The sequence below is a fragment of the Oratosquilla oratoria genome, chromosome 12, assembly GCF_046742065.1.
Source record: "Oratosquilla oratoria isolate Oo_2021 chromosome 12, ASM4674206v1, whole genome shotgun sequence".
In the NCBI taxonomy this organism is placed as follows: Eukaryota; Metazoa; Arthropoda; class Malacostraca; order Stomatopoda; family Squillidae; genus Oratosquilla; species Oratosquilla oratoria.
In genome coordinates, this window is record NC_134788.1 from 38,298,369 (window position 1) to 38,313,195 (window position 14,827).

A 14,827-nucleotide genomic window follows, 5' to 3' on the forward strand; every position below is an offset into this window, starting at 1 on the left:
GCTGATGACATGTTTCTTTGCGTGTGGCATCAGAATAATTAGAGCAAAGATCACAAAGAGTTCCCTGACTGTTGCGTCTTTCCATATCCTGAGTAGAGGTGGCTGTGTGTATTACTTTCTTCTGAATTGTCACTCTCCTGCGTTATGAGATAATTATGTTGTAGATTAGTCTTCTGCACTATTTTGTCCATTACTTCATTGTCAAAGAAGGCTTCTAAATATTCTGTTTCCGTTCCATCAGGTCCAACGGAAAAAAAAAAAAAACTGAAGTCACACCTGATGAGCTAGAGTCAGAATTATGAATGTGAGGCTCAAAATCATGACCATCACTCCAGGAAGAAAAACCCACATTGTCGCAGGGGTTCGTGTCAGGTGGTGTGGGGGTCGGTGCAACTCCTTCATCCTCACTCGAATTCCATTCATACTCTCTCTCCCCGATGCACCAGGGCCATCGATGTCTCACTGCTGTCCTCTGCTCGATGATCGTGATTCATGTCATCATATGATCCAGAACTGCCATCCGCTCTTCTTGGTGATGATGATAGCAAAGTTTGATTACTTCGTCGCTTTTGGCCAATGCTGATTTGGGTCCAAGTATCCGTCATTACCGCTAATTATGTGTGACCTAATGCAAAAAGAATACACAATATAGCAATAATACCATAATACCATTATAATGATGATTATAATGATAATAGCACTGACGATAACAATGATGGATGACAATAATAGTGACGGTAATGATATTGATAATGATGATGATAATGATGGTAAGGATAATGGTAATGATGACACTGATGATGATGGCTATTGTAATGAAATAACGATGAATGAAATAGCAACTGTAATAGGCCAGTTGACAAGAAAGGCTCTCAGTGACAAATGGATCTTATAACTATAAGAACATGCAAATCGTGAAAATCAGAAAGATTCTTTTTTTTTTCTACCAATCTCTGCCCATGACGTCACGGCGCATGCGCAAAAGACAACAAACCCGGAAGACGACAAACGATTAACTCTTTTAAAATTAATTCTTTCTCCTTCTTTTCTTTCTGCCTTTTTTTTCCGTTATTTAATTTTATGTTTTATCATTTTCTATCTATCAATCTTGCGCGTTACGCTTTAGTTTGACAGCGGTTAGAGCTCCCAAACTACTAAATGTTAAGAGACAGGAGGTTCATACCGAAATAAAGGTCCGCTAGGCCACATACTATACCGGCACCTATATTGCTTTAATAGTTCGGGAACACTAACCGCGGCCAAACTAAAGCGGAACGCACCGAGGAACGCACCCAGCTCTGCCAATTGCAGTGTAGGCTAATCTGTCCTCCGCCGACTATTTTGCTTTGAAAGCTTTGTAGTTTCTGAAGGCGTTGATAGGGACGTAAGGTATTCTGTTATGGGCATTAATTACGAAGGCTTTGTATATGTGCACCTTGGGTTCCTTCCTCGTTCCTTTAAGTCTTAGTTTTGTCGCGATGAACTTTGCTTGTTTGAACCTATCGCTGACATGTACCGTTGGATGATCAGTTTCAGTAACTTGCCAGTCGTTGACATTTCTATGGTTTCGTCTCGTGCGGAGTTTGGTATTGACTAACTTGGCAATTAATGTCGCTTCTTCGAATCTGTTGTTGCCTTTTATTTGCCATTTCTCTTCAAACTCCGAGATCGGCTTGATCACCCTTTCCGTTTGTTTTTCCAGACATTTGGTTGATATTCCTGCTGGACTGACGATGACTTGTGTCACGTCATCCGCATTCATCACGTATTCGCTGGAGCAGGACTGATGTATACAAGGTCTAAATATAAATTCGGTCGGAAGTGGTTAGACCTTATATCTAGATCTTGGATGTATATAGTGTGTTTGCGATAGACACGATCCCATTGTTGATTAAGGAGAAAGTGATCACTTTGGTGTTCTTTTACATAAGAACATAAGTTTGATTCTTGCAGTGCGTCTAGTTGGGAATCAACATAGGAACCTCGTTATTTCGTCAGGAAACTGAAGGTGGATAATTCTCAGTTTTACCCCGGCATACCAGACTTTGTCGAAGACTTTATTGACATTTCGGAGAACTATTGTGCATGATTGGAATACACACTCATTAGGTCGGTATTAAACCACTTTTGCAAATATTTTGATTCTATTGATCCCATGTGTTATTTTTCTTTTCTTAACAATCAATAAGGACGTATTTTGTATTTGCCGAATCCTATATCATTATTGAGAAGAGGAACCAATAACTTTGATAATGCACATCAAAAATCCGAGGTAATTGTTGCGAAAAGCTTTCAACATACACAGAAAAAAACTAAATCAAAAAGCATTAGTATCTGATCTTTGAATACGATAAATGTGGTAAGTTTTATTTTGATGTTAATTGATATCACTGACTCCCCATGTTTAACAATTCTCTCACCAACTCAAGAAATATATACACCAATGAAACCACACTACATTGTTTTTCATGGTACATAATGAAAGGCATTATATAATTTTTTCGTATCATATCTAGTAATGGATCAAAAGATCTTCTGCCAGCATGCTCCACCTTTGTAAATATATATTCTGAATATGATTTTTACTATATCTCCAACGAAGAGAAAATCTAGACTGCAGAGAGCTTTGTGATACTAGAATGGCATTATAACCTTTACATACAACAGATTTTGTATATCTGACGAGGAACGATTTTTTAACTTTATTTTTTATTATTATCATATACATATATTTCTAACTAGGTGAGATATCAGTAGATCAGGAAAAAGTCCACAGCCTGATGCTCGTGGGAAAGGAAGGACAGTTATGTGATGCAAAGAGAGAGAACGTCCCTTGTGTTATTATTGAGAATATCTAAGCTAGCTAGCTTATTTTCTTCTTTTTTTGCAGTTCCTATGTAGAGACATTGGGACAAATTATGGGAAAGGTGGAAGGGGAAACACGGGTCTTTATCTGAATATCGAGTTTATTCCTGACTGGTTCCAATGTAGCTTACTTAACTGGTTGGTCTGATGCAATTTTATACTGGTTGTGGTGACCATGGTTGGGTTCTTTGTAGGCTCGTTGGACGTTGGCCACCATGCATGCGGGTTTGTTCTTTCATGTCGTTCGTTTTCTTCCAGATGCTCTGAGGTGGTTCAAGTAATTTGCCCCAAGACTCGCCATATGGTGTGTCTAATTTTGAGAGGTTCTGTGTATATTTTTTTTTGTGTGGATGTTTTCGTTTGTTTCATGAATTGGTGGGTCTATTAGCATAATTGAGGAACTTGAATTGATCAATCTGTAGATAAATATTCGACAACTTGTGAGATTAACATTTGGGCACATTAATAAGAATCCATTTTGTAATTAGTGGGCAGGATAGATAAGATGGGGGAGAGGGAAGAAGGGGAGATTGGGGGTTTAGTGGTAAAAGAGAACGAAATGGAGAGAGTTAGAGGAACGATAGGTGTGGGGCAGACCCATTATCTTGGTTTAGTCTACAGTATTATGGACTACTTTCTCTTCTTCAATTTCATGATAACATGTATTAAAGTATCACTACCCAACAAAAATCTCTATTTTGTATACACTGTATGGTCAAACACTTAATTACATATAAAAACATCTCGTATATAATTTATTCCTAAACGATAATTTATTTTTATATATGATATAAAGATAAGAAATATGATAACATATCTACATACATAGGAAATGTTAAACTGGTTTTAATATTTAAATTAAAGGGGTAACTATTATATTTGCTGTCCAAAGTTGGCTTAGTGCTCTAATTCAGTAGTTCTTCACCTTTTGATACCTCTAAATTCCCAGTGGATTGTCCAGTATGATCCCACACTCCCTTCACTTGACTGACGAAATAATCAATACCATTCTTATTACTTGCCGGTATAGCTTCCAAATGTCAATATTTTGAATTTACTGTATGTATGGAGAGCTAGAATGAAATATGATAACTTTATCATATTTATGTAAAAAAGAAAGAGAAATGACAAATGTTCATATAGACCTCTACATAACACTTTCTAATATAGTGAGATATTTGGTGTCGTTTTGGAGCAATCGGAGCATGGAATCGGGTTACAATTAATAACATAGGTACTTGCATGTCATCTGACACATCACGTCGATTTTTCCACTAATTTCATATTCGATAATGCAGAGAATCATGTTTCGACTGAGAGAGTATATGTATTAGACAAGAGAAAATTTGATTCAGAAAATTAGGGAATGCGCATGCGTAAACCTCAAATCAATAGAGCGGATGGCGGGAAATTTTAAAATAATAATGCTCTACCAGAACAACTGGTCACCATGGATGTTGTTAGAAACTGCGATCAATGTCGGATAGCGCAAGGCCGAATTGCTGAGGGTGAAATGAATAACATTTGATATATCAGGGTACAAAGGGAAATTATGAGAAAATCATCTAAATAATTCAAGAAGTTGTAATGAAAGGGTCGTAGGTCGTCATTAGTTACTGGCGCTACGTTATCAGGACTTGACTTCGTCCGTTGAATAATCGTCCTATTCCAATGATTCTTCCTGCAGCGGAAAATGCAGTATACAATGTATATGCATTTGCCAAAATGCGTGAAATGCATTTACCACACAGTCCTGTGTAAACGAGCACACACAAATATGTAATAAAAACAGAATACTAAAGTTGACAATCAATATGATCACTGGTTTAAACTACTTGATTTATACGTGACTTCCAACTTGGAGGTGCGAAGAGAGGCGACATGATGATGATAATTGGAAACAGGTTTACAGAAAATGGGCATACCTGGCAGGCCAGGGCCAAAATATCCCAGGGGGCACTGACTGTTAGGAAGGGAAATGGCCCAAGACAACTAGGGATGCTCCAGTCACATGTACGAATACAACAGGACATAATTGAATGAATTGGCTGATATAATGTATCCTTAATAATAGTCTATCATGAATCTGGTATGGAAAAATACTTTGGGTGTATGGCTACTGCATTTTCTAAATGGTGAAAAATGTTGGGTGTTTAGCACTAAACTATACAATTCCAAAGTAGTCTCCCTTTGATGGAGAAGAGATTTAGTCGTTTTAGACACTCAGAAGACGGAAAATAATCACTGGTACAAGAAGATCGACAAGAGGTCATGATTGAATATTTAAAAAAAAAAAGTGCCTTGATTTATAATGGGAGGACGAAAAACACTATTGAATTGCAATCTAGAAGTTATCCGTCATGTGCCATACCCAAACCAAGCAGGATGTTTCGAATCGTCGTTTGCATGCATACTAAATAAATGTCATGTAACTATACTAATACCATTTATGAAACAGATAAAGTCAACCTCCTATCATGGTTTCTGATACATTACCATTGTCGTAATCTATTACTACATTTTTCGTGCTGAAAGGATCCTCCATTTCTTTTAATCTGATTTATTGTATAGTTTATATCTCACGCTTTCGGGTTTATTTACTATTGAGTGGTCGGCATATAATCGACTGCTAAAAGCAACGCCATCTCTCGGCTCTATTTAAAACTATCCTGTCGCCAACCTGGATAAAGGACGCCAGTTTTTAGATTGGCACTTACCGAAATGATGACAATACCGAACAGTCGAGAAAACAAGGGAAGTTTCAAGGCAAATGTTTAACGAATACTATCTAACACCCATCAGTGATTGGCAAAATTCGTCTTACGGTGAAAATAGATGAGTAGTCTAAATTCACCATCCTGTGAAAATAGCAACGTTCAAACTCCACAATAACAAATCCACCAAAGTAAAGAGGTAAGGCGGCTTAGGGGCAGGTTAACTGTAGTGTAGAGAGAATATTGCAGTGGTCATAGGAAAGTTCAGTTACCGTGCTATGTAGGTTGTTTCTACGTCAGCTGGAACAGAAACCCATTGAAGGACAATTAAAAAAGAAATGAGTTGAACTTCACTCTGTTTATGCCAGTGGCAAATTAGGATTTTTAACCTGGGGCACAAAATACAGATGCACTAAATAACTAATTCAAATAGCAGACAATTACTAGTTCACTTTACAATGTACTATCCTCTTATCTTTTTTATTCAAATAGGGTCACTGATTTTTATGAGCCTCTTTCAATTCCATTTCGTGTTGTTCTTGTAGGTTTTTCCAATTAATTTGTTTGGTCTTTCTCTCTTTCCTTGTAGTTCTATCATGCCTATTTTGATATTCAGGCGGATCTAACAACATGCACTTGCATTTGCTGTTCTTTAAGTAGTATATCACATCTGTGCTACAATCTGTAAAACTTCCATCTAAATGAGCTACTTGGAAATGTCAAGAACTGTGATACCATAGTAACCTTTAAGAAATCACTGAAGACCCGCTTATTCACGAAAGCATATGACGTTATTGATATGTGCATTAAGGGTTATTATTGGTGTTGATACTATACGGCATAGCCTGTTGGTGTTGATACTATATGATGGCCTAGCAGAGCACGGTATTGCCAGTGGAACAGTGTCTGGAACTTCATAAATGGTAAATGTTAAACTGTAAAGGTACTGTACTAGGATGACACTAGATCGGGTTCAAGATCTCTATCAATTTTGGTTGTATTTCCTTCACAACTTTAAATGATGAGAGCTGACAATCAGTGGCTGTTGAACCCCTAGTACAGTAAGTTAATAAAAGTTTCATGGTGCTAACCTAACCGTCCAATGAATCTTCTCTGAGGGATTAACGGAAATGCTTGCCAGCAAATTCCCAGTAAGAGAAACATGAGGCAGCAATTATCTGATACTTTAGTTACTTTCTCAAATCCTGTTGACACATCCATTCCTTTAACCACTTCAGTAAGAGTCAAATTCTCATGCACAGCATTGGCTGTCATATGTATGCTGCATCACAGTGCTTGCATTATAAAATATAAAGTCACTGCTATATTACTTGTTCTCTTTTACTCTGAGTAATAATAAACACAGAAAACATAAAATCAATTCACAGAATCTGGGGGTAACTCATGTACAACTACAAAAAAATATATATATATAATCAAGATGCAGATGCTGGCATCCTCGTGTACTACCCACTCACAACGCCTACATAGGCGTCATTGTACCGAAATGGTTAACTTTACTCCTCCCTCACTCTTGTTTTAATTATTTCATACTAGTAGTGTTGCTTTCGGCACCGAATAGGGCATTTTCCATATATCGCACAAGACACCAGATCCGTTTCTCCAGTTATTCTGTCAGGCATGAATTCAGTAATATTTGTTCTCTCTCTGTCTACGAAGGTCCCAAGGTATTTACAATTTCCACCTTTCTATCTTCTATTCCACTTTTGCCATATATGTCATTTGTATCGTATATCAATCTTTGTCGTGCTTGGTACCAATGATGGTTACTTGAAAGCAGAAGTCTTGCAAGATGGTTGTCAGGTATTCTTTACAAAACCTGTATCACCATTTGAAGAAGCAATCCAGATGGGCTACTAGATTCTTTGTGGACAAGCACAAGAACTGTCAGTTTTGACAATACTTCATTGTTTCTCATAAGGAAAGCTGACACCCATCAATCATTCCCTTCCTATTACTAGTGTAAGTTGATGAAATAGAGGCAATCCCACTCTAATACTGCACAGGAAATAGTCCAAACTTTCTACCCAGAGAGATGTATAGGAGGATATAAAGGCAGTTACCAGTCATTGTGGTCTGTAGGTTTCCAGTTAGCGAAACTAAAAGATTACAAAGGCAGAGCATGCCGACAGGAGACCTTTTGGTCCATAACTAGGTCGGATGCAAAAATAATAAACAAATAGATAAACAAACAAAGATGTATAATATAAATAATAATAAAAAATAAATATACATTTAGATCATTTTCCTCTGGCTAGATGAATTAAGATTTTTTTCTTAAAAACTACTTTTCATTCGGAGAATGCCATGACCACATTATACACCCAACATGGAATCTACCGATATTTAGGATAAACTATCACTATACATATATTAATTCAGGTAACCTCTGTTACCTTCATTCAGATATTTTGTCTTTTCTTTTTTTAAACAAAACAATTTCTACGGAAATCCAGATTATATTAACTATAAACATGAAATTCTACACATTTACTGTGAATCATGACAAACTAGTATATCAAAGTAAATCTAACCTTCGTCCGTACTTAAATGACCAATGTGCTATTATTTTTCCCACTTATCTTCATTCCTCTTGTTAAGTGCAGCCCTCCAACACTAGCTTTCTTTCCAGGTCCTCCCTGCTTTTGGTAAATGACACTTTGTCATCAGTATGAAGTCTAAATCAAAGTTGCTCACCTATACCTATAACATCTGTCTTGACATCCATGGTAGTCATGAACAAGTGAGGACTCAATATTCATCCTTGGTAACCTCACTGTCATCTCTTGAAAACTACAAGCTGTGTTTAGGTTGCTGCATACTTTAATCTTGACATTTCTGTTGATTCCATTTTTCTTTCTTTTTTTCTGACAGCATTTTCCTTCATATTTCTCCACACTTGTCTATCACATGCCTTTAGAGGTCAATAAAGAGTATAAAATACAATATTTAATTTTTGTTTGTTGTTATGTTTCATTTGAAGACATTTTAGTGTTTATTGATTTTGAGAACCGAACCCAGAACAGTCAAGAGTCTCTTATTGTACCTCATGCAGGACCCTTCATCAAAAACAGTTTTCACTTCACAAGTGCTCAACTATGGAACTCACTACCTGTGTCCATAAGGAGTCAAATAGCAAGGTTACCTTCAAGAAAAAAGTCAAGGGTTACTATATGTCTCGGCTATGGATAGAGAACAGCCTTGATTTTGTGTACTACTAGCTTAGTGAGGGATACCTGATTCCATGAGTAATACCATCCAAATCTGCGTTCACTCATAACTGTTCTGACCTCCCCCCCTTTTTTTGTTCTTCAGAAGTTTAGTTTAGTATAACAATGATTGATGTTTACAAATTGGTTTCCACCTTTGCTTTGCCAGTCTTAATATGGTATATGTCTCAGGTAGGGTCCGAGAACAGTTATGATCTGATCTTTTTCCCCGTTCTCCTTGTTGTTTTACTCATTCGAGTACTGGTCCCCTGTACCCTACCTCTGGTGCTTCAGATTTTTAATGTACTACTCCCTAGTGCTCATACTAATTGCCCACTCTGTCCTGAGATTCAGGTTAAATGTTAGATTTAATTAATAGGTGACCCTAGCTGCAGTGTAGCATTCACTATAACTACATGTTGTTACAGATGTAGAATATTGTAGTATATCATTAATGGTACTATGATATAGTACTCACTCATACATGTTGATACAACTGTAGAAAAATGCAGTATATCATTAATGATACTACTGTGATATAGTACTCACTCATACTGTTTTGTTACAGTTTAACATTATTTTGTTGTTCCTTTGCTTAATGCAATGCTACTTTTTGTGAGGGTGCTCAAATTTTTGGTCTCAATATTCCTATGTGTACAAACATTTGAGTAATATTAGCAAAACTATAACAATGTTTGTGTGTCATATGTGTACTGACTGGTATTATTCATGAATGTCTCTGGTCCCCTTAACCCCCTACATATGTTGTCAGTGTGACTTAGTGTAGAATAACAATCTGATGAGGACCACAATGGAAATAAACATATATGCTTTTTGTGTTATCCTCGGCAATTTGCATTTATTATTCCGAACTATGTGTTGTTCTTGTCATTATTTGCACTTCATATACATTGATTCATTGCCAAATAAAGTCTATCTATCTATCTATGATTATCTTTCAGATATCACTGGACAGTTATTAAGAAAACAGTGGAGAAAGTCTAACCAAAGGTAACTAAATATAGATTAGGTGAATCATTTCACATAACCTAATATAGTTTAATCCAGGTAGCCCTGTTTTGTTTTTCTCCCCTTTTCTTTTCTTTTGGACAAATGACTGGCACCTCCTTGCTATGGCCCTGTGAGATGGATGTTGGAAGGAGTTGAGTTACCTCTTCGCCCCTCAGCATTAATACCCTTACGTCTATGTAAGGGTATTGATACTATTGATACATTTCTCCTTCAGTTTTATTGACAGTATGTCTTAAGAGAGAACATAGGCTCTAGCTAGATGTGTATAGCACTTGACACATATTGCTGACAAACAAAACTTAAAAACCACTTGAATGTTATTTAACTGCATTTTATTTTTTTCTCTTCTTCAGAGCACAAAGTTACATGACTGACAGATTCATCCATGGGAAGGAGTTGTTTGTCAGGATGAGGCATCAAGAGAAGAAATGATTTGCATCTTTTCGGCATTTCCTTTGTAAATACTTTAGATGTTCCATGACATAAACTCCAATGTTTCCATTTTCTAAAAAGTTTGGTAATGATACTTGGATTCATGAAGAGCACAAGCTTTATCAGTGTGCATACTGTGAGGATTCATTTCACAGGTAATGATTTTGATCAAAGAGATTAGCTGTTTGTAGCTTACTCTTTGTTAAGCTTGATGGGAATGGCTTTTTGATATCCACTATTAGGCCACATAAGAACCTGTTCAAGTTCTTACTGTTGGCCTTGGTATTTTGAGGATAACGATTTGACACATTTGGATTCACAAGGGTCAAATGCCAGTGTAAATGTACTACGAGTCATGATTATTATTTTCCTCATTGGTGGTAAGTAACTGGATAAGCACGCTCATACAAGGAAGAAATTCCTTACATGTACTCTGTGGAAAGTTTCAGTTCTTCTCAAAAATCAAAAGTATCTGAAAAACTGTGGGTGTAAAACAACCTCACAAAGGTATGCTACTCTTCTTTTTCCAAGTCTGGTCATCTGGAAAAAGAGTAAGAATTCATGCAGCCTAATTGTTATTGCTTATAAAGTTTCAGTTTCACACTGATACTTTACTTTAGAAATTCATATGCGAGAATTTCCTAATGGAAAAAGACTCATAAGTGTACACATTGTAAAGCTTTGTTTTCTCAGTCTGACTTTAAAACAAACCTCATAGATTAAAATAGTTAAGCTTCAGGTTTCCAGCCAGATGTTCTGAAAACCATATGACAACTAGGAAAAAGAACAAGTTGATAAATGTACTCTTTGTAAAGTTTTGTTTTCATAATCTGACATTCTGAAAAGAAAAAAAAAAAAAACTGATACAAGGGAGATGGCTCATCAATGTACTTTATCTTTGTATTGTGGTACTTTGAGAATCCCGATAAGTGTACTCCTGTGATGGTTCATTTTCACAAACGGGTGATTTTGACAGTTGCACGAAAACAAGTGGAAAGAAGCCTCACGATTTTGATGATTAAGGTTTTGTTTTCATGGTCTACCAACCTGAACACCCACCCATGTCAGGATTCACACAAATGATAAGCTCTGTTCATGTCTTTGTAATACATTTTGTGCAATAGTCCACATAAAGAGTATGATGAAAACTCAAACAGGGGAGCAATGCCATAAATGTATGTTTTGGAAGGCTTCAATTCCTCAGGCACTTGGAAATGATGAGAATGCCATAAATGTATTTTTTTTTTTGGAAAGCTTAAATTCCTGAGGTACTGGGAAAAAATGATGATGATGAGAATCCCATAAGTAAATGTAATTTTTGGAAAGCTGCTTAAATTCTCGGAAATGATGAGTAGTGTGCATTTGGGGGGCAAGAAACCACACAGATGTCATCTTTGTAAAGCTTCCTTTGCTGTGCCTGGTCGCCTCCGAAGCCACATCACAGTTCACACAGGAGAAAGACCTCACGAGTGCACGGTTTGTAAAGCTGGATTTTCTCGGTCGGATGCCATGAAGAGGCACATGAAGACCCACACCGGGGAAAAGCCACACCGCTGCACTCTGTGCATGGCCTCATTTGCGCGTTTGTTTCACCTGAAGGACCACATGAGGGTCCACACCGGGGACAGGCCTTACCAATGTGCTGTTTGTAAGTCCTCGTTTACGCGGGCAGACACTCTGAAAAATCACATGCGAACGCACACGGGCGAGCGGCCCCACAGGTGCACTCTTTGCGTCGCTACCTTTTCCCAGAACGTTCATCTCAAAATACACATGAGGACCCACACGGGGGACAGACCTCACACGTGCAGCGTTTGCAATTCTTCCTTTTCCGAATATAGCACTTTGAAAAGTCACATGAGGACGCACACAGGCGAAAAGCCTTATCAATGTACTCTTTGCGAATCTTCCTTCTCCGAGTCGGGTACTCTCAATAGTCACATGAGAACGCACACGGGCGAACGCCCTTACAAATGTTCCCTTTGCGAGTCTTCTTTTGCCGTCATTTGTACTTTGAGGAGCCACATGAGAATCCATACAGGCGAAAAGCCCTACAAATGCACCGTGTGCGTTTCATCGTTTGCCGAGCCAGGTACTCTCAAAAGGCACACGAGAATTCATACAGGAGAAACTTTATAGATGGCCGTGTCCATGTTACAATTCCGAGGCTTAGAAGAAAAGCTATATGACAACATACAGAATGGAAGCCTAATGAATGGGTTATTTGTAAAGCTTCATGTTCTTGGTCAGGTGCTATTAATACATCAGAATAAATTCATTGTCTTCTTTGTGAACCTTCACATTCTGGTTACAAAGGCTTGAAAAAAAAACCTCACTACTACTACTACGCCCTTTGTGGAGCTTTTTTTTTTCAGCACGTTCACCTTCGACTTCATTGACCAAGTACTCTCGAGTCACCATATACAAACTGAACTGCTCGCCACCCAATTGTAAGGGCTAGTACCCTGTTGGTATAAAGCCTCTCCAATCAGGATTCCTCAAGAATCACTTCTTCCAAGGTGGGTCCCCTCTTCTCAACATCCTCCTTCATACTCCCCATCCATCTCTTTCTGTCTGTCTTTCAATGGGGAAAGGCCTTATGAAATGCTGTTTGTGAATCTTTGTTTTGGCGTCTATTTCACCTCAGAGACCATATACTCACACTGGGGGAAAAATTGGCCTTATCAAGTGAGGTTTGTAAATCTTTGTTTTCAGGGGAAAAGGATTACAAAAGCGGAGCATGCCGACAGGAGACCTTTTGGTCCGTATCTAGGTCGGATGCGAAAAAAAATCACAATCAATTAAAAAATAACTATAATGTCAATAACAAACAAAATACATAAATGCATAGGTGTAGTTGAATAATAAACAGGTAAATAGTAAATAATAATAAATGACATATAACTAATGATAAATGAAAATCAAAACGGACAAATGATAACGAAACAAATAGCCTTATGAAGTGCTGTTTGTAAATCTTTGTTTTCACGGCCAGATCACATGCAAAAATGTTCATGTAAAAAAATCACATGCATGACGGTTGGCATCCAAGAATCTTAATTAAGGGGATGGCCCGCTTCAGATTTACGAAAAAAAAAAAAAATTGCATAAATACATAGTAGAGCGGTCGCTGTACACCCTGTCATTAAAAGATTTTGATCGTACCGCCATTCTTATTAAATGGTTTAAAGGGCCTACTCTCCCTCCCCCCGGCAGCCGCGTGCTGCTCACAAACTTCGTTTACATTCGTTTTGACCATAAAAACACCTCTTTTACTCTATTTTTTTGTTTGTTTGATGCACTTACATAGTTTTCTTTTGCATCTGGCATGCACATGAGCCTATCATATGAGGAAAGGGCACGCTCAGTGGCCTCAAGGCCGTACCCAGGACAGGAAGTACATCCGCTGGCTTGCCACGTTCACTAATTTGCTGTGTGAAATTCGCATCTATTTTTCAATGATGAGAAGTTTGAAGATATTAGCCATGCCTATGCTTTCCAAACAAAAGGCACACTTGCAGAAGACAAGAACGTCTACATTAGTAACGAAAGAATGACCCCCAGCATCAACCTTGTTTTCTCCACCACCACCACCAGTACTACCTCCAGCAGTTCCCTTCCTACTACCTCCAGCAGTTCCCTTCCTGCCATCTTCACCCACATCCTCATCTATGGTATATGAGTCACTCATAAACAGCATGGGAAACTCAGGACTGAATAGAATAGCTGGAGGCTTGGGTGTTGCTACGTTTAGCAAGGGCAAGTATTTTAGGTACACGAAGTACCTTTATAAGAAACAGACTATGAGAAAATGATGGAGGTAGGAGCCTATTCCAACACCAGAAAAGAAATTGAGCTAAATCCCAGCAATCAGGCTACCTTGCTGGGTCATTCTAGACCAATAACTCAAACCTTGCGACAAAGCGTAAGGTGGCGCTTTATGAGACCCTCACTTTGGGTGAATAAAATCCTACACTGTAGGAGGGTACAAAGTGCCTGAGTTACTTGAAAGATGCAAAATCATCATGACAATACAATGGAACCTGTTTTCAATGGTTCTTAGGAGGTTCATGAATGTAAAATTTAGTAAAACTAAGAAAAAAAAATTTAACGCTCGTTTCTGAAAAATGTCAGTTTTTTAGACACAAAGTTTATCTCCTCCCTCAATTTTCAACCAATCTTTTCATATGAGGTCTCTATTGATAGCTAGATAAATGAAAAAATTAAATAGAGAGTTTTTTTCATATGTTGAATAGTTTTTTTTTAATAACGTGTCAGTCAATTTTTTTTTTTTTTTTTTTTACAATTTTTTTTTTTATATTTTTTTCCTCGGCATTGAACAAAGATATTAAAAAAACTCTCTATTTTGTTTTTCTATATATGTAGAAGATTCATTTGCTATAAAATGAAAGACATAAAATAAAAATTGTAGGAGGAGATAGAATTTGAAAGAAGCCCAAAAATAGAGTATTTTTCATGTTTTTTATTAAAAAAAAAAAAAAAACTACTGGTCAGATCTGAATAAAACTCAAGCTGTGACGGTTTTCTCAGACC

The 14,827-nt window shown here is 37.4% G+C and overlaps 1 protein-coding gene across 1 annotated transcript; it reads left to right on the plus strand.

Annotated features, from left to right (window-relative positions):
- Window positions 1–5,466: 5,466 nt before the first annotated feature.
- LOC143031447 (uncharacterized) lies at window positions 5,467–12,946 on the plus strand. Its single transcript, XM_076195271.1, has 3 exons — window positions 5,467–5,778; window positions 9,772–9,820; window positions 10,195–12,946. Exon 3 carries the CDS (start codon window positions 11,618–11,620, stop codon window positions 12,410–12,412), a length of 795 nt encoding a protein of 264 aa, XP_076051386.1. The 5' UTR covers window positions 5,467–5,778; window positions 9,772–9,820; window positions 10,195–11,617; the 3' UTR covers window positions 12,413–12,946.
- Window positions 12,947–14,827: the final 1,881 nt, after the last annotated feature.